General features: G+C 37.6%; 1 protein-coding gene across 9 annotated transcripts in view; it reads right to left on the reverse strand.

Moving 5' to 3' along the window:
• LTBP1 (latent transforming growth factor beta binding protein 1) overlaps positions 1-24,785 on the reverse strand; it is a 192,408-nt gene that overhangs the window by 43,263 nt on the left and 124,360 nt on the right. For 4 of the 9 annotated variants that reach the window (XM_064648552.1, XM_064648548.1, XM_064648550.1 and 1 more), the window contains 12 exons: positions 22,955-23,188; positions 22,052-22,074; positions 20,962-21,064; positions 20,288-20,386; positions 19,521-19,646; positions 18,264-18,389; positions 17,443-17,565; positions 14,652-14,771; positions 10,436-10,558; positions 8,275-8,397; positions 2,956-3,078; positions 273-398 (listed from right to left, as the gene is read on the reverse strand). In XM_064648552.1, coding sequence (XP_064504622.1) covers positions 273-398; positions 2,956-3,078; positions 8,275-8,397; positions 10,436-10,558; positions 14,652-14,771; positions 17,443-17,565; positions 18,264-18,389; positions 19,521-19,646; positions 20,288-20,386; positions 20,962-21,064; positions 22,052-22,074; positions 22,955-23,188 — 1,449 coding nt within the window. The remainder of the gene's footprint in view (positions 1-272; positions 399-2,955; positions 3,079-8,274; positions 8,398-10,435; positions 10,559-14,651; positions 14,772-17,442; positions 17,566-18,263; positions 18,390-19,520; positions 19,647-20,287; positions 20,387-20,961; positions 21,065-22,051; positions 22,075-22,954; positions 23,189-24,785) is intronic. The other 5 variants (XM_064648549.1, XM_064648556.1, XM_064648551.1 and 2 more) reach the window with 4 other exon arrangements.

The raw sequence follows: 24,785 nt of genomic DNA on the forward strand, positions 1-24,785 counted from the left end.
GTAATCCAATGTTAAGATAGCAAAATTATTAAAAATCAAGAAATGTAAAGCACAGATTGTAACAAACATTAACTCCATTATGCTTCCCATTTTCTAAATTTCCTGTTATACTTCTTATGATTCCAACAGCAACACAGCACACCAAGTATTTATGAGAAAAAGAATGAAGGACCCTTAAGTGGCAGATTTTGGAGTTAATAGTAGAAGACTACTCTTCTCACCCAACTAAAAACAGCAAATCAGTGGGAATGGATTATTATAACTTGTCTCACCTTCACATGTTCGGCCATCTGCAGACACAGAAAAGCCCCGCTCACATATGCACCGGTAGGAACCATCCGTGTTTAGACACTCCCCGTGAGGTGAACAGAGGTCAGATCTCTCACATTCATTGATATCTGAAAGCACAGAGACATTAATAGCTTTGCTGATCATCGTATCCTTAATATTAAGCCTAAGTTCAATTTATCTTAAAAGTAGCTTTTATTTCCAGTAGCTATGTAAATAGTTATGCGAACAGGGTTCATTTTCCAGAGCAACCAAATGTCCTGGGATCATTCCTAAACTCTGTATAGGCATCATTATGTTCTGCTGCAGCATATTCTTCCTACATAACTCCCTGTGATGAGGATGACCAGAGAGAAGAGCGATTTGTGGGATATCAGCATAAGTTCCATCCTAGCCAACACTTCTTCTGTGTTAGAGGAATTATCAGACAGCTCTGTCTGACTGCTTTTTGATTGCTGCACAGTGGTCAACTTCAGCATCTGGCTCTACATATTACTAGCAGGTTTGGAGTTGCATCTTTCCCAGTAGGCTGATTTTCTATAATTTAAAGCCAAATGCTCTTTTTTGCTGATGGAGAATGGGAACGATCCAAAAAGGTTGCTATATGAGAGTTTGTCATCATTGTCTGTTTTGTTGGGTTCTTTTTTAAACTTAGAAAGCATTTTTCAAACACCACCTTTCAAACTTGTGAATTTGAAAAACAAGTATTTCTTTTTGATTGATGTCTCACCTTAGCAACCAATTCTGCCCTCAGAACTTAAGAACTGCATTCTTTCATTAAGGAACTATCACTTTCATATCAATTACCATTCACATTGTAATTGCATTTTTGTATTTTGCTTTACAAAAACCTATTAAGTTCAGTACCATGCTGAGCTCAAACACAAATTTACAAACAAAACTTATACATGTGGCTTATTCATCCATCATCACAATACTAGAATATACAATACTAGTCTCATTCTTAACTGTATCTTTTGTTGCTTAGATTCTGTCTGTTGTTACAGCCATCCAAAATGCATCAAAGTAGACAGTAATTTTGATATACTAGAGAAACTATGATTTCAATACCATCATCTCAAGACCATGACATCCACTATGGAATTTTCTTTAGATACAAACTGATTCTAGCCTGTGTGTAAACCTTCTAGACTTTAGTGTCCTAAAATCATGGCCATGTGCAGAAATGGAAGAGGCAGCTTGGGGAAGCTGTATTTGCATGAGGTGCCCAAGGAAAAGTCATTGCACTGTGCTTAACACAACACCCACATGTATAAAGGTCTCTTGAATTCATAGCAAATGCAAACCAACAACTACTTCCTGAAGCTCTCTGGAAGTTGGGAAGGGTGGGAGATCGGCAATGACAAAGACAGTATGGTAGTATTTTTGGGACCTACACTGTCCTCAAAATTTAGCTGTCAGTTTCTTAAAACTTTTAGAAAAATATTGGAAACAGAACCAGCTGATTACACAAGGTAGAATGATGTATTAAAAGACAGGAAAACAAAATTAGCAATGTTAGGCAAATAGAGTATAATATGTCTGAAAAAGCAAACTGCAGTTTCTCATGTTTTGGACTCTTTTCAACTTTGCTCCTTACCAAAACGCATGTTCCTAATTTCTAGTCTAGTCCAGATTCAACTTGCAGACACTGCATTCTGTGATAAATTTGCCAGTTTAATTCAATAGCTCTCTGTCTGTACTGTCTGTCTCTTAGTTGGCTCATACGTGCTTTCAGTTTTATTATATTTATTCATTTAAAATATGAAGCCTATATCCTACTACTTTAGATGACAGAGTGAAGAGAATAGAGGGATAGCAAAGCTGGCAATGATTTTAGCTTGTGATCAATTCTCTTTCATCTGCTAAAGCAAGGTCTAATACAGCACTTCTGTAGGCTGAATGCAACATTTCTGGAATTAGAAAGCAGTCACATATAATACTCGGAACTTTTACAGGGAATTTACTTCAACACAGATCAGCTGGAATACAGTCTCTTAGCTCAAGTCTAAACTGTGCATAAGAGAGCAGCCAAAGCAAAGTCCAGTGTCCTGGTCCTACAGTCATTTAGAGCACGAACACGCTCTCACTTTCCAGCTCTGATACCACGGTTCCTGTCTCATAAAAACGGATGGCAAAATGGAGTCGCGAGGCATGCCTGGGTGTTGTGCCAACACAAAGTTGGGATCATTCAGAACTAAAACTTGGGAAGTATTTTTCTGGGTTTGGCAACCCTGACTCAGTCTCAGATAACACATTCTCTTCCTCCCCACCCATCCTCCACAAAGTACTGCAAGTGTTTTAGAAGTCAGAGAGGTTTATCTAATGTGACTTGACACTAATTATACTGCTCTTGCTGTTGCATCACTAATTCACAGCACACAGAAGGTTCTGTTACAATAAAAGTTCCCAGGACCTGGGAAAAGAGCAGCACTCTGTCTCTGTTAGTTCTAATATAGAATCTCTTTCAAGTTATAAAGGCTGAGACTTCAGTCACTTGAAATAATTTTTCAGCATACATTTACAGAGAGTAATACAAAATGAGTAGGAAAGTACTACAAATGATGAGTTTTTCTTCCTCAGCATGATCAGTGAATATCATGAGTTACACTTACAAACTTGTACATTTATAATAATGATCCAGGTATTTTTTACAGTATTTCATACCTTGACATCCCCTGTTTGCTATCTGCTGGAAACCATCTGGACAAGTGCATTTATAAGACCCATCAGTATTTATGCATTTTCCTCTAAGGCAAATATTGCTGTCTTGAAGGCATTCATCAACATCTGAAATGAAAATTCAACTGTTGAATTAGATGATGTAAAAACTGATGAAACTTTTAATAGTGATACTTTGATACTAACATAGCAACTTGAAGCAACTGTGTGCATGTGTGGAAATCAAGTTTACTACTGTTTAGGATGTCCTTTTAATTTTCCTTTCATCATATCATCAAACTTCTCTTATTTCTAGAGGGTTTTGAAATTTGAGTTTGTATGTGATTTATTCCTAGCAAATAACACTCACATGTGCCATGTGCACCTCTCACAAAAGCATATCATAACAGTAATGCAGTTAAAAAGAAATCCAAGCAGCCGTACATTTAGAAGACAGACACAAAAAATACCTACTAATGCAAATTTGCAATATGCGTCTTTAGACACGTTTAAACCACTACACTGAGATCCCTGGGTTGGAAGTGACTTACTCAGACATCCCCCTGAGTATGGGCAAGCCCAAGCACAGCTGGTGTGTCACACCAGACAGGACATGCCTGCGAAGACTACTCACAAAACAGCCCCGTGGGCAGGAGGCCTGCAGGACATGTGCATACTGCTGTGCTAATGGGTACTTCATGCAGTTCATGCGATGCAACACAGCCATTTCACAGGCTTAACAGCTTAGTCATGAAGCTGAATAGCTGCTTTTGCACAGTGCTGCACCCAAGTCATAAATCCAGTGGCAGAGTCTGAGCATGCAGGGTCTAGTTCCCAGCTGCCTATACACCACACTCCCAGCATCAAGCCTCAAGCCTGTAGACTCTGCCCTAGTATCTTGATATCCATGGGCTAAGTGTGCTGGCTGACACATAGCAGGGAAAGTTTCAGGATACACACTAGACATAAGGTAATCAAATATTTCAAGAACAGGACACTGGTATTGTCTCCACCTAAAGTCTTTTCTTCCCGTTGTCTTTCAAAGGGCTTAAAGGCAGCCCAGTGGAGGAAACAGAGTATGGCTACTATGGGTATAGGATTAACTCAGCAAGTGCCTAAATTCCAGTGATATTACACAGTTTTGGTTTCACTACAGCTAAAGATCACAAGATATTTGATGACTGTACCTCTAAGTTTTAAAAGCAAACAGAAAGTGAGAGGGTCAAACACAAAAAAGCGTCTTATAAGCAACTTCCCTCTGTCTCAACAGTCCCCTACCTAATGATTTACTGAGTCTATTGCTTTGACAATGTAGTGTTTCCTTTGAAAAACAGTAATCAAAGACTTTTCCCAGTGCCTTTGGTTATTCTGATTTCTTAAGCATGGATTTTAGCTGATTAGAATTGTAACTTTTTCCTGTGCTGCAGGAATGAATAACAACTGTAATTAAAAAGAGGACATGACCTAATTTCTACATTTATCTCTGGAAAGCCCACACTATATACCTCTCCTTGGGATTTAATCTATTTGATAAAAATAAGAAATAGGGATAGCTTTCTTACATAAATGAATGTTATTGAAGATAAAATTGTACTTAATGTTGACAAAGTTGTGACCTTTAGATAACCACATGTTTTATAATGATTTTCAACAGAGAAATAAATTGTGGCTTATTTAAAAAGCAACTGATTTTGACTAGGATCATGAGAAAAAACTAATGACTCCCTTGTGCTAAGTTAATGCCAAGTCTCACAACAAGAAGGTGCCTTCTGCCAAATTCAGTCAAAATGCATTATTTTCCATATAGGATGCAAACCTCCCTTTCTCTGATGCAACTCTTCATAGATCCTATAGCTGCTGCAAGAGAATCTCCAGAAAAGTCAGAAAGTAACTCACGCTTGAGTGCTTTTCACCACCCTTTACACATGCGTCTGAGTGTTTTGGCCACAAAAATCTCTGAAAGCTCTTAGAAGAACACTGGAGCCTCTTATGCTTCAGACAGACTTTCTTGCAGTAATCCGAATTCTTTGAGATTTACAGTCTGTATTTACATCCCGCTGGTGCACATTCCTACTTCGTGTAAGTTGAAACAAGGACTCACAAGTGCACTCACACTTTGTGTTCCCTCTTATTCAGAGCAAGACTGAGCAGATAAGTCTCAATGTCACTTAATCTCAAGAACAAGATGCTGAATGAGAGACTAAGGCAGAGAGAGGATAAACCTGCATGTGGGCGTGTATCTTGCAGACCTCTGACTACTAGGAAGTAAGCTCTTTTTCTATCTTCAAGTGGAAGGTTTCCAAGCAGGTAACACCAAGTCTCTGGAGGTACCGTAGAAGGAAAAAGTTCCTCAGCCTTGGATAACAGGGTATACAGGCATTTACATTAGGAATGGACATATGGATTATTGCTCTCAAACAGAACTGAACGATTGAAGGCCTTAGTCCAGCTTTCTTATTTTCTGAAGAGTTCAGCACAAGGATGCACATAGAGCGCAGATACTGCATGTATACTTGTATAAACCAATGTATATAAGTCATTTGCAAATAACCTCTATTCTTAAACATGTAAAATATTGTGCAAAGACTTCTAGACAAAAACTTGAGCCAGAGAGTTGCAAAAATCACAGCTGAAAATGAGCACAGCATAATTCTGCCAAATTCTGCAATACCGCTAGAAGTCTGCACAAGTTATAATGATCAAACCAGCAAACTCCTTCTTGAGTAGCTACATCTTTAAGAAAACTTCTGAACTAGAAGAAATCCTAATTAAACAAACACATTTCTTGCAAGTGTTTTGCTAATCACTTTGGTTTTGCAGCATCATTTTCCAGACAACTGTGCTGGGCTCTACTCACAGTTTTTGTCATCTCTTTCTCGCTTTTTCTGTGAAGTGTTAGAAAATATTCAGGTAAATAGGCTAGTCCAAAGATCAGAGGCCATTATGCAGAGAAACACTGGATGTCTCTTCAAGGTGATTTTGTCTTCATGGAAACTCCGCCCTGTAGTTCATACACACATCTGGCTGAAGTAACAGTCACAAGAAAAGCCATTTTCATGAAGATGGGAACATGGTTGTGAAGCTGAGGACCCTCACTGATACAAAAATAATACAAGATTTAAAACTGTAGCCAACTCAGTTCCCCAAATGTGCACTGAATACTTCAAGGAGCCTTCAAAAATAATTCCAGTACAAGGTGAGGAAAACCAAGAGAGTTGAATGTATAGCAGCTAGAACAGTAGCACCAACCATTCCTACTGACATAAGAACAAGCACGGTCTGTTTAAACTTAGTTTCCAAGGTGCAAAAAGCAGTCTGCAATATTCTATACTTCAGAAAATTTTGAAGGGATATAATAAAAGCACAGAAGGATTCCTTCCGCTTCAAGAAATTAATAGATTTTGTGGAGGAGTTGTAATATTTACAAAAAGTTTCAGTGAACAAACTGTCTCTACAGAAATCAATCCCTCTGTCACTGGGTAGAGAAGCTCTAGATTTGGTTGCAGACTTGCAAATGAGGCAAAGATTTTGGGGTGAGGGAGCAGTTTTAACGTTTTTCCTTGTTTGATCCAATCCCTCTTCTTTTGCTTTGAAAGAGTCCGAAATTATTTTGTCTTGAAAACTGCCTTTGAACAAGATCAAGAAAAAGTTGAAAATAAAGCATGGACCATGGTCCTGACAGGTCGGGTGATGGAGAGCTGCAACAGTTACCATGACTTCTTGGGATGTATGAAACTCACCAAAGCAGTCTGAAGAGAAGTTTGGAATCTCATCTGCTGAAGAGCAGGCTAGATGACCAGTTGTCAGGAATGATTCCTATTGTCTGTTTTGCCTTTGGGAGGCAGGAAGAGCCATGATCCCTTTCACCACATTTTTCTTCAATTCTTGACACAGTATCTCTGCATCTGCTTCAATTCATGAAGATCTTGAAGCCAGATGAGAGCAAAATTCTTTGACACAAGTTTCAGAAGCCTTGCATCATCAGACCACATTTCTTGAAGCTGATGCAAGTGATGCTGGTACTCGCCAGGAATTCTGAAAAGCTTGTGTTAAATTCTTCCACGAATGTATTCTTCAAATAGGTCAGTACCAAAGAGTAGCAGTGTGCTATGGAGATTTTATGAGATTATCCTCATTCCTTGTTGGTGAGAACTTCAAGAGGTGCTGTCACTCATTTTCACAATCCAGTATAATCACTGATGATAAAGTCCTTTATAGGTTTGTAGTGAGAAAACAGCATTTAGCTGGCTCAGAGGGAACTGCTCTTTTGCCTGGATCACTTGAAAAGGAGGATTCATGACTTTCTGCTGTGAGGGAGAAGGTGAGCCTTCCAAGTGCTGTATGGAGGATAACCCAGCAGCAGAACACTATTTGGTAGAAGAGCAGTAAGAAGCTGTATCTTCCATGGTATCAGCAGTTACAGAAAGCACACTAGAGGCCAAAAAGATTTTATGTGCTAATACCAAATGTACAGTGAGATCTTAACTGAGGTTAAGTTTTCTGCTGCTAGCGTGAGATAAGAAAGCAAATGAGGTACAATCTTTTCTGAAGATCACCAGTAAGTAATTTTACATGCTCAAGGTGACCATGAGTAGTACAGCAGATGTACCATATCAGGTGTTATAGCCAATGACAGAGAAGAGGGAGTTGCTTTGAAACGATGCACTAGAAAAAGTCAATTTGCCAATTTCTGGACAAATACATTGTTCTACTTGAGACACAATAGAAAGTTTTTGTTTGCTATAACACAACATTTCTCCCTACATTTACTGTACATCTTTCACCTCTTACTTTTGTTTTTATGTGCTGAGTACATAGGTCATGGTGCAAGCTGTGACCTCCAGCAGATCCACTGGAGCTCATCTTACACTATATACTTTCTCCTGCCAGTGCACATGTGATTGTTGAGCTGGCTTCAGGTTCCCAAAACCAGCTAGAGAAGAAGTTTTAACTTAGCAGGCCCCCATGAGAATAGCATCTGCTGGCAGAAATTTTTATAATATGGAACCTCTGTGTCAGAATATAAACAAGAAGGTTTGGAAAGGCTTAATTGTTTTCAGTAATAATGTCAACTGCTCTTCCAATCTTACTGTTGGAAACACATGTACTGATTTCTTGTATATGGAAAGATGACAGGGACTATTTCTAAGAATCCATTAATTATGTGGCTGTGTAGGTGGGGATTACTGAAGGTTGACATTATAGAGAAAGAAAGAGAAGCAACACATATTTCTGTTCTGTTCTCAAAAGAGTTCATGCCTATAGGTGAAATACTCAAGACCTTACTGAAAAAAATGAATGGGTAGCTTAAGTCCCTAAGCTTACCCTCACACTGATCTCCAGCAGATGATAATGAGTAGCCTTGGCTACAAATGCATCTGAAAGATCCTTCTGTGTTCCTGCAGCGTCCATTTGTACAGAGCGATCGGTGCTGGCATTCATTAATATCTGCAGCAGAAGAGACAGTGAAAATGTAACACACATGAAAACACCCATTACTAATCAAATGGTGCAAAGATCAATTCTGAACAAAACAGCAAAGCAGAGTGTCAATATCCAGTACTGCTTCTCTTGTTCTTATTTATTAACAAATACAGACAGTCAATATGATGCATAAAATTATATGAAATTGCAGACTGCATGTTTTCCTTGAAATGACTGTGTTCAGTATTCTCTCCTGTAGTGTCAACTTATCCCTCTGCACAAATGGGTACACACAGACTCACAAATACACACACAGACCGCCTGAGAGCTGCTTTTGTTTCTATTGTATCTGGCAAAGGTAACAACTCAGTCACTTCAGTGAGTCAGCAAAACCCACAAAATACTTTCCAGCAGGATCATCACCTTTTAACAGGGTGTGGTTTTCAGATGCACACTGACAGGCTGTTCCCCTGTTAAGTTGTACATTAAGGCTCCTTAAAATACTTGCCTTGTAACAGTATTAGTCATCTAAGTGGAGGGAAATGTCTCTTTGCTTCCACAACACTGCTAATCCCTCTGTGCTTCAGTTCTCATAAACTGGGGTCAGCCTGAGTTAACAGATGGAATTGAATACCAAAGTTAAATTTTTCTATGGAAAACTCAAAGTATTGGCAGGGAGTGGCACTTTGAATTCAGAACATAGCACATGTCTTGTTTGAGCTAGGAAGCTTGTTTTCCCTCCGTTATTTATAAAATCTTCATTAAGAACCCATAATTAAATTGATATGGTATGTTCTTAGTCACTTCTAGCATTTAGGCATGGCTGAGTGTCTTTCTGAAAATCACTCAATGAGGTTTTTCAGGTCTCTGTTATGGCTATGTAGTCTGACCTCTTAAGTAATGGTCCTTTACAACCACAGAAGTTTAGAATTTAAGGATCATTGAAAGCTGTGGGGCTGCATGAAGCATCTGGGCATGTGTACGGGTCCTTACTTCGGAAGGGTGCACTTTAAGAGAACAGTCTGTACATGCCAGCTCAGTTTGGCAAGGGCTCTTTTCCATGAAAGGCTCAGAGGAAGCAGTCAAATTTTGTCTACATATTTTCCCCAAGACCAGTCTGCTGTGCGTCCAGAACAGCACATTTAACTCACTCAAGACACATAACTTACACTGATGTTTTGTTTCAAACTTCCCGACAAATTTACATGAATGATCATTTAGTTTTATTGTAATATTTTTAGCACTCAGAAGTCTGCAAGTGTTGGTGCTGTACAGAGACAGGGGGGAAAGGGAAAAGAAGAAAACCCAGCATCTGACAAGAAACATAGAGGTTTCTGTGTGCTTCCACAGCCTGGAGACGCTGTCCCAGATCTTCACCATTAGGGAGAAGTTTCAAGTCCCCTCTCCTTAAGGAGAGGAATATTCATACCTCCTGTACACACGCTAGGCTCTCTCTCAGACTACTTCACTCCAACATCAGACCTAATTTTGTTCCACTGGGGCAGTCCCAATGGGAATTTTAGACGTGGAAGAAATGTGGAAACTGACACTTTGGAGGTACTGGTACTGTTCTTAGAAATATGACACCAAATTCTCTCTCTCACAATGTACCACTGGAATTGTAGTGACACCAATGCAAGCAGTAGCTCAGTGTTAATTAACACTGCTGAGTTTCAAAAGGAAGCACTCTAGGTTTTTTGATTCCACTCACCCTCATCGAAGAAAAAAAAGATAAATAGAAAGAAAAGCAATTAAGGCAGCAAAAGCCACTGTCCCCAAACCTCCAAAATGCCAGATATGCCAAGGGTTTTGCAGAAATTTCAATTTAGCAACATAAATATTACTACATGTTCTTGATTGGTTTTATAACACGTCAAAATCTACAATGTGATCATGGAAGCCATAAAATGGAAAGACATATTCTTATATATTGGAGTTTTTAGCATTGGTGTAGTACATTTGGTGTTTCTCCATTAAAAGGAAGATAAAAAAAAAAAAAAAAGAAAAACATTATCTAAAAGGTAAGCGCAATCTTATGAATTCTGATCATATTATTTCCTACCTTCACACTGATCCTTTGATGCAGAAAGTTTGAAACCCTGACCACAAATACATCTGAAAGATCCCTCGAGATTTTCACAATGTCCATTTGTACAGAGATTGCCATACTGACATTCATTTATATCTGTGAAAAGAAAGAAAGCACAAGTATAAAATTAACTTGGGTACAATCGCCTTGCAGTTGAGCTTGGGAATTTATTCAAATTCTGCCATAAGCATGGCTATAATTCCTGAGGAATTTCAATGGAATTTCTGCACTTTATTCAGGTCCCTTTGTAAGGCTAATCTACATATGCAACAAAGAACTCCACAGGATTATAAAAAAAATCTTCCCAGTCACAAGCCATCCTTTATTTAGAAGGACTTGAAAGAAACTTTTTTTCTATAAGCTATCCCATAGACACCTACTTTCATCATTCTCTGAAAGAAGGGTATTAACTAGATGGGCCACTTTCCTTAGCCAACATGAAAATTGCTATGTTACTATTTAAGAATAATTTTCAAGAATTCCTTCTGAATGCAATTTGTATAAATCAACAAAATAGAAATTAGGTATAGAAATAAATGAAATATTGGGTTATAAATGCAGCTAGAATTAATTCTGTATTCTAAAATAACAATTACTGTCTTTTTCCTAGCAGTGGTTTTCACTCAAAAAAATAAAAGTTTAATTTTCAAATTTCATTTATTTATTTTGGGGGTGTAGTCAACAGCAAGCATGTGTCCCTGCTTGTATGGAAAAAGCTGTATTTTTTTAGCTTCACTGATGCAGAAAAAGAACTACATTTTGTGTGCTTTTATGTGCCAGAAATCATATTACTCTCAATTATCCTGTCTTTTACCACCAGAAAGCACACAAACCTCATCAACATAAAAGCCAGCAGATTGTTTGAGGCACTTGTGATATTTAGGCAGCTGTATCACAGGGAAAGCTGGAAAAAGATTAGACATCTTTAAATCATCGTCATAGCTCTTATTAGCTATTGTGAATATGTGCAGTAACTATTTTCTTCATATGTATTTATCACTCAAGGCTTGTTACAAGCTCCTGTACCACCTGACTTTGACAAAGCCCATCTTTCCCCAGGCACAAACAAAATCACCATTATCATCCATATTTCAAATGACCTACAGTTCTTGTTTCCTCACTTAAGTCTCTAACTCTGTAAATAAGATGTCCTGTTGCCAAGAAGATGAAGCGGCATCCTCCCAGAAGCGACAGCACAGATTCACAGGTGCTCTGCTGTGGCAGTTCAGTAGGTGTTAACCTTTCTTCAAGGCTAATTTGTCAGATCCCTACTGTTGCAAAATGTGCCTGCTCTACAAAACACGACCTTTGCTCTTAACATATATGATCAATGCTCTAATTGAAGAATCTGTTAAAAGGCACAGAGCCTAATTCAGCAGTCAAGCACACAGACTTCCAGCTGAACAACAAACCTGCTTCTTACACATTTATTTTCATCTATTTATCTCCAATCTGCTTGAAAAAGAAACCTGTAATGCTATCTCTGATTTTTGGATGGGACTCGAAGATCGAGAGGCTTCCCCATAATGCTAGCAGAAAAACAGGAACAGAATCTAAATCTTCTGAGATGAAATCCAGACCTGTAGCTGATTCTATTGAAGCTCCTTACAGTATGGCTAAAGGTACATGGATTAGCCCCACTGACCTGTGTGTTACTGTTGATATCTTCTAACGGAGTCCTTAAAGCTGTACAAGCTGAATATTGATAGTTAACCACAGAGCTCTAAAATCCACCACAATGACAAACATGAGGTGATCTAGAGAGCTTTGTCAATCTATTTTTTTAATTTGTTCATCATCACACAGAAGTGTGCTCTAGATACATTATGATACATGAATTTATTTGAATGTGCAAATGTAGAGAGAGAAAAATAAATCAGTGATTGAAAGTAAGCGTAAAACCCAATTATTTCAAATAGTCCCATGTACAACACAAATGCATTGTAAGATCTGGGACAGTGGCAATTTCAAGACAATGAGGAGGCAAGGTCTGCAGGTGTCACTTTTTAATTCCAATATGCATTGGGTATTCCCATCTAAACTCCAACTGAATGTATTCTACCCAAGTTTGAAGCAAACTGATTGGCTTGCCTTAATGAAGCAAAAGTGGCTATGTTCCTGGCTTTAAACCCTGGAAAATTACAATGTAAATGGCATCAAAGAACTGTAGAATTGTTACAGCAGATTTTCTATGGCATAAAGTGCAAGCAGAGGAATGAAGTGAGGTAAAAAAAATACAGCATTGGGGAAAACCAGCAGAGCTGCGACTGACCTAAATTAACAAGAGAAACAAATGAATTTATGGAAAAATGGACTTACATATCCTTCACAGATAATGGGAAATATTTTCCTTTCTAGTGTATTTAAGCTGTACAATATTGCAGAGCTACAGATTTAAGACAAACTGTCTGCATTACATTTTCTGAAATGTGTATGGCTCATTTCCAGTATGATGTAAGTCTAGGATAAACAAAAAATCAACTGATCACATCATTAATGAAGTGAGTGAGAATGTCTAGGCTTAGAACATTTCACAAAACAAATGAAAAAAGGGAAACTACATGCAGTAATACAAGTAAAAAAGTTTCAGTAACTTGGAACCAAGACATGACTTAGTTCTGTTTGTAAATCTGAGCAAAGCAATGACTTCTCTCATTTTGCTCCTATTAACCTGGTTAGCAAGAATGAAGCAAGTGAAGGTTAGGCCATGGCATTTTCAACCAGGCTATTTTTATAAATAGGTACAGAAATCAAGCTTGATATTGAGAAAGAATGCAGAATTAAGCAAACATTTCTGCAAAAAAGGAGTTAATTAAGAGGGAACTGTTCTAACAGAGTACATGTGCCACACTCTTCGCAAGGGCAGCAGGGATCCAGGCAGGTGGGAAGGAACAAAACAAAGATGAGTGTGGAGTAATCTGTGCTAAGTGAAGCCCATTAATTTGTTGTAAATATTTCATATCTTGCTACAACTCCATTGAAATTGATGAAATTACCTGAGAAATACATTCCTCCACAGCAAATCACATTACAAGACCAAATATGTGGCTATGACATGGCAGATCTATTCAGACAGTATGCCTTCTTTAGAAAACACAGTGGTTGAAAAAGATGTATTCTGTACAGCAAAAGGTTGTGGTGAGGATCTGACAGCCACACCATACATTTTTCAGATGCTTCACTGCAACCTGGCTCTAGCAAATTTGCAGGTGAAACACAGCAGGTGCCCATCCTCCAGAGCTATTTCAACCAATGCTCTTAGACTGCTTTGTGAACTGAACCAAATCACAGCAACTGGGAGCCATTAGGAAATAAGCTATAGAATTACACTGACAATCTGACGTACAACAATAATGCAAACACTCCCTATATGTATGATATTGTACACCTGTTTAGGTACCGTGCTTATTCCAACTATCACAAATTATAGTGCATGTACTACACAAAGTGGTCAGGAGTACTCACAACAGACAGCAGATCCTTCACAACTGATGTTAAATTTAAGTTTCTGGTAGTACCCCAAAAAGTGGCATTCAAAATCCAAAAGATTATTTCTTTTTGTCCAATGGATTAATTTCCTCTTTCTTACCTTTATCTCAAATAGCCAAAATTGATTTGAAAAAAATTAAAAATCTAACATTTAAAAACAAATCAACAAAAGTAAAATGTGAGAAATCTGTCCTAAAATCCTAACCTGAAGTGAGACAAGGTGCTTTAAGATATGCTAATATTTTGCTGGACATACTGATAACTAAGAAGTTTCATTAATATGCTTTGTGAGCAAAGTCCCATATCCTGTTGAAAAATCTGCTAGTCACACTGATGTGTTAGCATTCACATGCTTTTCCATTTGCTAATACCAAACAACAGCCTACTAGCATTTCACTGATAGTAATCCCCTTTTGGTTCCATATTTGCTATTTCGAGAATTTTGTTTTGTAGTTACAATTATATTGTTTGTATTCTAGATTCAGTGTTCATTTACCTACAGTAAAACACAATTTCCTCATACATACTGTGTCTGAGAAGATAAAGTAATTTCAAAAATCTCCTATTTTCAATTATTATTGAATGAAATGGGGACCCAGGGCACAATGCTGTCATCAGGTTGTAGCACTGATGGAATATGAAATACAGCACCTCAGAACAGATGACAGATGACTGGAGAGACAAAGAGTACTAAACATACCATGGCACTGTCCATTCCAGCCCCTGAATCCCACTCTGCAAGGAATGCACTGGTAAGAGCCAGGAGCGTTAAGGCACTGTGTATCTGGACAAGTAGTTGGAGTCAGGCATTCATCAATGTCTTCAAAAGAGAAGATAAAAGGAAATACTGGTCAAAGCTGTAACAGAACACTGAACTACTGTTATTCTGTTATTGGTTATTCTGACTCTGCTCCTGTTATATCAATGCACTGTAAAGAGTTGCTTACTTCATCTATTAGAGACACAGGAAAGTACAAGTTCACACAGATTTGTACCAGTGAAGGGGCATCTCTGAGAAATACATTAGGTCATAGTACACACAACTGAAACTGAATTTTCTCTTATACTACGAATCTTTGGTAGGCCTTCCAGAACATACAGCACATCAGATTTCTGGCTTAGGTAAGAATAACTTTGCTTATGTCACTCCTTTATTAAAGTGCCCTGAGGTTCTTCCTATAGTCAGACTTCGAAAGTTCACTGCAACAACAATAAAAATTGTAACTTTGGCTTTTAAAAGCCAAGTGGAATTTTGTATTCTCCATTGCTCCATAGTTATGCAGCATGTAAGTATTATGTGGACTAAGAATTTAACTGTGTGAATGATAATTAAACACGTTTACAGGGAGGAAGAAGTTAATTGTGTCTGACAGAAGGCACAAGCCACACCACTGCAGCTGGCTGTGTTTAGGGTAACAGAGAGACTTGTATCAGGCAAGGTCCTAGTTTACCCACAACAAGAGACAGGTCCTGAAAAAGTCACGGAACTCATTATCTAGGCTCTGAGCAAGAATTTCTTATCCTGCACCAAAGAAACCCATAATACATACAATAATACATATGCAATCTAAAGGAGACTGCATACAAAAACTGACATTTGAAAACAACTTGCTGTCAAGTGACCAACAATCAGAAGATGATGGAATTAACACTGTGTGGGCAGTCTCATTGCAGTCTGCTCCCATGCATGAGTATCATTTTATAATATGATCTTTAATGACACAATAATTATAACCTTTCCCACCAAACACTTGCTTCATGCAGTGCACAAAACTAATTAAATTGTTAAAGTCACCTCTAAACCCAGCTTTCTAAGGTCCCACTTCTTTCCTTCTCCAGGCCTAACAGGTTTGTCTTCTGCAATTAAGGACTGCTACTCCAGCACGTACCATAGAGGGTAATTCACTCCTAATTTTGAGAACTAGCTCACAGAAGTCAAGTAGCCTCCAATACTTGTAATTTAACTAGACAAGGCTATAGACCCCAGAGAATTTAACAACCCAGCTCTGAACAACTCATTGGATGTGCGCAAATTACAGTTTTTCATAGAATCGTGATTGTCCAGCTGAGAATACTTTCTCATAAAAACAGCAACAGGGCTCTTCAGCCACTACACTGCAGACCTGCAAAAGTTTCTCAGTGAAAGTGCTGTGAGATTTTTTTTTTAATTAATTAACAAAAACATCCACTTCTGCTGTAACCTGTTCTCAGAACTGTCTGGACTGTGTGAGTACAACTTGAGGGCAGAATGAAGATGGGGTAAGGAAGTGTAAGTGAACTGTGAGTGTTGTCTGCAGTTTGGAGGATTCTTGCCTTTGTTTTTGAAGGTGGAAAGAAATTATTTGAGAAGTAATTTGAGTTATTGGAGAAGGTGGAAAGGAGTTATTTGTGGAATCTGAAGTCTGTCAGTAGGGTGACTATACTGTGAAGGTGTAATAATATGGTGTAATGGTTCCCCAAATGTGACATTTCCTTGGTTTGATGGATCTAGTGTAGGAGGGTTTTTCCCTTAAGGAACCTTAAACAACTTTCAACAGAGAATTTGGTTTCAGAAATTACATATTGTTAAGATAAATTATAGAGGGCTACCACCACACTACTTAAAATACAAGCTAATAACGAATTTGATGTACTGTAATATTCTGATTTCTAGCCTATTTTAATCACAGATTCCCTACTCACAGAGAAGACTTGCAAAGACTAGTTGTAAGAGTGGAGCATGAGAAACATTTTAATTAATAAAAAATAGAAAGAGGAATCTTTCAGCAATGCTCAGAGCAGCAAATATATTCATGGTAGCTCTAAGTTGCTTATTTGCTAGGCAACCTGACACGTTAGCAATTTTATTCTGTCCTATGTAACTGAGACTAAAGCATGAACAAAACTATGTTTAAAATGAAATGACCGGTTGTGGCATTAAGTTCACAATTCAAGTTGAAAATGAAAAAAAAACAGGAAAAAAGGCAAAAACATCACACTAAAAAATAATGTGAAGCTTTAAGTCAGATGTTCTAGGATCTCTTGCAACATGAAATAGCTGCTGGATACAGATATTAAAAATTCAACTTATCATTTGTTACCTGTTATAATATAGGAAAAGTTGTAACTTTTTTTTAACAGAAACTTGGTAAAGTATGCAGGGAAGGACTAACAATAAAGTTAAGTAATTCTATGGTTAGAGCCATTAACATAGCTGCCCCAAGATGGTTCTGTCTGTAGTGGGGGAACTCCTTTGTATCATCTTAAATCTAAATAACAGGAATTGAATTGCAGTTCCAGACATCAAATAACAACAAAGATTGAAGAGTACCCACAAAGGCTTCTTGTTTAAGATTGTACCCCCTGAGAATTGTCCCTCTGTGTTAAGCCTCCATTGAACAGCAGGGAATGTTAATCATTCCAAACAGTAGTAACATTTGGCATTGGTTTTGCGCTCTCAATAAATGGTAATTTTACTTCAACATCACTCCTGGTGAAGAGTTCAAACCTACCTTCACATTCCCCTCTCCTGTTCATTTGGTATCCACTATCACAATATTCACATCTATATGAGCCAAGAGTGTTTATACAAAAGCCTTCTCCACAAGTATGAGGTCTTGAACATTCATCAAAATCTGCAGATGACAGAGAGAACAGGAACTGCTTCACCAGGAAATTACTGAATGCTTGTGTCTCTTCTAAACTCTGCTTTAATTAAACATTTAAGTAAGTTTGGCTTTTTGAAGCTCTTTGCAAGCCACAACCCCACAGTTGTTCTTACAGAGCAGTTCGGTCTGTACCTTGCAGCTTGGAAACACAAAGAGAATGAGTTCTAGAAACAACCAGGCTATAGGAATGAGGACTGTGAGCAGCCCTGTGGTTGCAAACACAATGTATGCTGCTGTGTGTATATTGTGCCCAAGACAGCGCTAACCTGAGGATGACCACAGCCAATTCAGGCTGTTTGTGTTGCTTTGTGAAGTCCATGGATGTTTGCAGCTATATTTAAAAATATGGTTTGTTGCAGATGCTAGTTATTGAAGGAGATTTTCCACAACAGAAAATATTTTACTAAATGGTAATTTTCCTAAATCAGGATGATACTAAATAAATTCTTGTTTTTCAAAAACTAAACATTTTGAAAAGTAATAGGAGCTACTTAAGTGATTGGAGCTACCTCTCTTGGTGACAGACAGTTAAAAACACTTGCAGGCATCAGTCCAGTACCAGTGGCACTGAGGTAAAAAAAACTGAAAAGGGGACTTTAGTGGGGTTTAGATAAGCTTCTTGATTAATTTTTGTATTTTTATTTTCTATAAAGACCAGTAATTACCAACACAGTCGGTTCCATCTTCACTGGCCATAAATCCAGCTTGGCAAATACATAGGAAACTTCCTTCTGTATTTTCACAGCGTCCAAGGGAACAGAGATGGGGTGCCTGATTGCACTCATTAATATCTACAAAAGAAATGAAAACATAAGACTGTAGAATAACATACTCAGTTGTGATTCTTTTTCTGCATTCTATGCCATGCATTTGAAAAGACCGACCTTGTAATTATTTTAACTACTTGAAAAAGTCTATGCTTTCCCTCAGAGATGCAAAAAAGATGCATTAAATAGTTTCGGTTGGAGAAGAATGCTCTTATTGGCTTGACTATAAGAATATTGCATTGGCCTGAAGAACGTGACATGATTACTGTTCAAATCACTACACTGTGTGCAACACAGTTCCAGTTTAATGTTCCAAGCCACAAGCATGGAACATTAAAACAATTTGGACGAAATAAAGGGATTGTAAGTTGTTATTTGGTTGTGTTGTGTAAATTACCTTTTAATACTGTATTTGCACCTGATGGCATGTGTTACAGCATGAAATTACTGAGCTTTGGTGGCATGAAAAGTTGATAGTATATCATCTGGCAACATGATATAATACACTTTTTCTGATCCAAGTTACAGAGGAACCAGTATACTCTGAATAAAGAAAAGATAGCGATACAGCTGCTTCCAAATCTGAAATGGCTCATGTAGAGCCTCTGTTCCAGAATTTACTAGCTTAGAAGGGGATGAAGACTCCACTTTGCAGATCTCCTATTGTGCTTCTTCAATGTTTATGATACACTTTCTCTTTTCAGCAGCAAGCTGAAAGGTATGACCTAACAAAATGCCTGGATTTCATCCAGTTGCAGAGCAAAGCTGATAGCTGGGTAGATCATTCTGAGAAACAGGCACCAATTAATTTTTTCTCCAAAGAGAAGTGTATTTCTTCCTAGCAGTCTGACATTTCAGATACCTGATATAAAGCTGAGAGGAGATGGTTTGCCTAATCAGTTTTTCTCTCATGTCACAATGGGAAAGGTTTTCATTCAATTTAATTAAATTCATGTTCATTTCTGAGCAGCTGGAAGGCTATATTAGAGTACCTGGCAAATTTTATTTGACATAAAAAATTAGTTTGAACTTTGGAAGCATTCAGTAGAGGAAGGAACTCCTGACTGCTCTGTAGATATTTGCCCTGACCAGATTCTACATCTCAAGCATTTCACAGCATGGTTATTTCAGATTTTTGAAAGCATCATTTCATACCAGAGCACTTTGTCTGCTGGTCATTAAGTTTGTACCCCTCGTAGCAGATGCAAGTGTATCCCACAGGCAAATTAACACAGTGTCCTGCTCCACAGATATCAGGATTAACTGTACATTCGTTGATTTCTAAGCAAACAAAAAGAAGTCTCACGTTAAACTCTTCACATAGTTCAGAAAGTGCACAATATTCATGTCTTTTGGACATTTAGACAAATTTCAGCTATGACTTGCATTTCTGTTATTTTCACTTCTTGACATATAGATGTACACAAGCCAACTAACACATCAGAAAAAGGAGAAGCACAAACATCAAAAGAACATTTAAAAATACATCTTACAGTAACCCCTCATCTGCTGTCTCTAGAACATGCTGATCTACATCCCATGAGGTCTACATCCTTTAATGAACTTGATCATGTATACTTCATGAACATATGTGCAGAATATCTAATGACCTGACTTGTATCCAAGAAGTATGTATTTACTTCTGGACTTCCCTTGCAGATCATATAATCTGAGGTGGAATTATTAATTTTACCTTCTATGTGGGCACAAAAATGGCAGGTACATCCTGGGAGGGTCCAGTCCTGGCTCTATTGACAGTACCCTCGTTTCTGTGCTGTTCTGTACTTTCTCTCAAGAGTATTCCTTTGTGTTCTACAGCCACATTCTTTTCACTACGGTAATTCAGCAATACCACAGAACAGAAGTGTCAGGAGCTTATTCATTTCTTAATTTATTTTAGTTCTAAAAAGGAAGTACAATACCTGTAACTTGAGTAGGTGCGATAACTTGACTTGCACTTGAAGTAGAGACTTCAGGAGCAACTTCAACAGGCAAAGGAGGGGATGTTTTCTCAATCACTACTGTGTGACATGGAATGGAAATCAATCACATCCAAGAAAACCACCTTAAAGAATTTGAAAACCCCCACCCCTTAAAGAATTCACACATGATACTGAATGAGCCAGACATTATGGAGATTTTGATCTAGAGGAGAAAAAAAACGGTATAATTTGGTTTCTCATCATTCTACTGCTTGTGAAAAAAAACCCCGAGGTGCCTAAAGAAAGCAAACATAGTCATAAAACTTTTGCAGCAAAAGTTAAGCATAAATCTATGAGGAGGCACCTAACTACAGTTTCCCCTTGAAAGGGGTATAAGGCTTCACCTCTGCTGACACTGAAATTCTCATGTACATCCAAGATATCACTTTTGCTTAAAATATGTCTTTGCCACCTAACAAGTCACCTAGCCAATGCCAACCTCTATTCCATTCCTCCCACTTCTTCTTCCATGATTTATTTTTTTTTATAATGGAGAAATTGCTTCTGAAACTTCAATCAATTTTTCATTAACCTCTATTACAATTGCTACTTCACCATTCTTTGAAGAACTGTAAGCACTCTCTCATACTGAAAGAAAAGTCAAAATAAGTTACCTGGAAACTGTGGATGCAGGTTAATTGTTGAAATTCCAGGAGAAAGCTGAGGTTGCCCAGGCTCTAGATAAGGCTGCTTTTCTTGATCAAGGGAAGCTAATTCCTGGAAGAAAGATTAAAAAAATAACATTCTGAAAACATTTCCTTAATTCATCTATCATAACAATCCACAAACTCCTGGCTTGAGAAACTGCTAACATTCTCACGAGTGGCTTTTGATAGCAGAGCATTAATCACCACCAATTTAAACCTGAAAGAACTTTGAATACTATGTTTATACAATAGCATACAATTTAACATTGATTTTATTTGAAGCAGCCATTTCACGGAGCTTCTTTGGCTTTGTCCCTCCATAATTCACCCATTCTCTGGTCTTTATTCACTTAGAGTAGCATTTAATTGCAGTTCAGCACCACAGAAAAGTATACAATCACATCTAAGTCTCTGACCACTGTGAAAGGTTCTCTCTTATCTGTTGCACCAATCATCTTATTTTCATAGAAATGTTAGATGCTTGTAAATCTTTAGGAAAATAAATGAAGTACAGCTGCAGCTATTCACAACAAATCCCATTATCTTCAGCATAGAGAACCTTAAACCTCCAGAATGGAGGACTTAACACATATACACTCGCTCTTCTCCACTGAATACACAGGAACCCTAAAAAAACCAGCTTAGGCACTAATACAAGTCTCATAAGCAGTTCTCACAAATGCTTCTCAAAGCTTCATACTATTTCTCTCTGATTCATTTTCTCTAATTGTCAGTATCTGCGTCTTTTCTTCATATTGTCTGCATTTTTCATTATCCTCTTTAAAATAGTCTCCAGAATGGGACAGAACAATATATACTAGACCCTCCACCAAATGCCTTTAAGATAGGTTAAAGTAATCTCTTTCCTGTACCTCACTACCTGCCTGTTGTTGTATATAATAATAACATGAGTTCTTTTTGCCTCAGGGTTTGCACAGTAAGTCCACAGTGAGTTGTTTGTTCATCACAAATCCTAAATCCTTTCAGAGTTATCCGTATCATATCTTGTACACATGGTCTGCATTTTAATTCCTAGATAAATCACATCATGTTTTACCTGATCAGGAGCTGCAGTTGCCACTAAAACCAGAAAGAAAAAGGAAAATTAATCAGTTTTCACAAAAACATTTACTTATGTATTTTATCATATTTGAAGGTGGTTGTTGCCATCGCAAAAAAATTTCAGGCTCTAACTTCATTCCAACACAGTGCAAACTTGAAGTAATGTTCCTGAAGCAAGTGTACAAATTAACCTGAACCAGAATAAGATTCTACACACTGTCCAGTACTTATTTACTCAGTATTCAGCTGCCTTGTAGGTTTCTCAATTGTTTACCTGTTTCCTTAGAAAACAATCTGACAAACTCACAGGTTATTAACTCACTGATTCAACTTTTTCAATTCCTTCAAAGGAATATCAACATCTGGAAATATTTTCAAGGTAAATTAATATAATAATGATATATAATTTATCATTAACAAATTTGCAAGAATTTATTGTAAAAAAAAATAAAGTTTTAAATTTTGCCTTTTCTTTAAGCAAGCAAGAATGGTTTGGAGTTTTTTTCCTTCACTAAAGTGACTTTTTTTTCTGGGAAGGAGCAGTAGGAATTTCATATAAGTTCTTATTTTCCCTTGCAATTTGCCTTTTTTAATTTATCAATATATAATTTTATTTATAAATATTTTTTAAAAGTCTTACAACATATATGTACTGTTTCTTATCATAAAAATTAATGAGATTAAAGCAGTCTCTCTCTTCATGGTGTTCTCAGCATCTTGTAGGACCTAAAATTTCAGAAGTAAATCATGTAATGCAATACACTCCACGACATGGAACGCTCTGCTGTGGGAAGTGATGCCTCTCTGTCCTGCACTGTATGCAGCTACTACTCAAAGAAACATACCATTGAAGACACATGCACAGAAACATAGAAAGACTAAATTTTCCCACTCTCACCTTCTTGCACAGCCATCTCAGTCTCACTTTTCTGTGAGAAGGTCAGTGCCTCCACTGGCTCTTCCTTTGCTGGGAGAGGTGGAGGAGAAGTACCTTTAGCAACAGGTTGAGTAATCGGGGTCTTGCCAATGACAGGTGGCTGTACTCTAACTGCTGGGTGATGATATAGCTTGTTTCTGTGAGGGCCAGAAACCGTATAACCCATTCCACCAGGGCAGATTTCCTTAAAAGCAGCTAGATTTGGGATGGGAAAATATTCCTTTTAGGAGTCTAAAAGTGCAATAGGTTGACATAGTGGAAAATATAATGACTACCACTAATAAATTTCAACTCATATTGTATATACATTTTTACAAAAAACTACTTATAGACAAGCTATGCATTGCATGCTAATATGACTGAGCATTCTCCCAAAAGAATGTTCTTGTTGTTTTTTCTGGGAGGTTTCCACTCCAGTTTACCATCTTTCTTCAGTTATGCTTAATCTATCATTATATCATATTTTTTTGGTATTAATCCCCTTCAAACAATATATTCTTTCTGAGTATTAATTTAAATATGCAAATTGTCATTATCATCTTTATTGCATAAGGAATGAAGATCATTATTGCTATCATTCTGTTTTTTGCAGAAACCAAAGGAAAAAAGCTCATCACCCTTGTACTAGAGGAGCAGAAGACTATCAACCAGTAAAAACATTGATTCACAGGATCCCATCTGACTACATGAGAGGTCTCATACCAGCCCTGATCCAAATTCCACTGAATTGAAAAAGGCTGGATAAAAACAAGTTGGTGATCACAAAAAAGCCAAATCACCAGTGAAAGAGAAGGGAAATAATCTCATTTATGAAGCTGCTACAGAGAAAAGTAATGAAAGTCAGGCAGCAGCACCTGCTCTGATCTCTGCAGCTGCTCTACATAAATATCAGGGTTTGCAATCCTACTGGAAGATCAAAATGAAAAAGAAATACAGGTCAGTCTTCCTCCCCACAAAAGATAATAGCTTTGCTCCTCTCAGGGACAGGGAGATCTTAAGGAGTCTTGAGGGGGCAGTGCTTCATTGTCCTTATTACTCTAGGTTAAGCCACATTTTATGGGATGAAATACTGAACATTTAGTCTTTCATGTGCCCAATATGATTTCTTACAGCTTCGTAAGAGATGTGTGGAGTGGGGCATTGCTAAGTTCACAAATTCTGCTTTGAACATATCAGGATTTTAAAACGAATTAGCATCTAAAATAAAATCACAAAGTACTACCTATAGGTACTCCACAGATGAATTCATTAAATTATACATGAAATTGCAGTATGCAGTAATTGTATAATAGGTTCTTATAGTGTCTTAGTAATAGAAAACATGAAGGTTCAACGAACTGATTAAATTCAGTGGATCCAGAATGATGAAATACTTTTTGTTGGGATATGCTAATATCAAAACCTTCCACAAAAATGCCCAAATGAGGGTGGGAATTCTGGTCAAAGGAGGAAGACAGAGAAAATTTGATGTCTGTCCCTTCAGACGCATACTCAGGTTTTAGGTGAACTTGCCTCAGGTCATATTCTTTCAAATGCAAAATAGAAAAGTGAACCTTATTCTACCACAGCTCTGACAAGTGCTCTCTAAACCTGGCCATACACATCTGGTCTCAGTGTTTGTTTCTTTAGAAGATGATTTACTCTATATGAATATTTTAGAAGCTATCAGGGAGTGAGATCATGACTTTTAAATTAACATGGGATGCTGCAGTAAATACATTACCCCATTCTGGAGTATCCCACTTTCACACATTTTTCATAGAAAACTCTGAAACATTATGAATTTAACCTG

Source organism: Pseudopipra pipra, chromosome 3 (genome assembly GCF_036250125.1).
Source record: "Pseudopipra pipra isolate bDixPip1 chromosome 3, bDixPip1.hap1, whole genome shotgun sequence".
Taxonomy (NCBI): domain Eukaryota; kingdom Metazoa; phylum Chordata; class Aves; order Passeriformes; family Pipridae; genus Pseudopipra; species Pseudopipra pipra.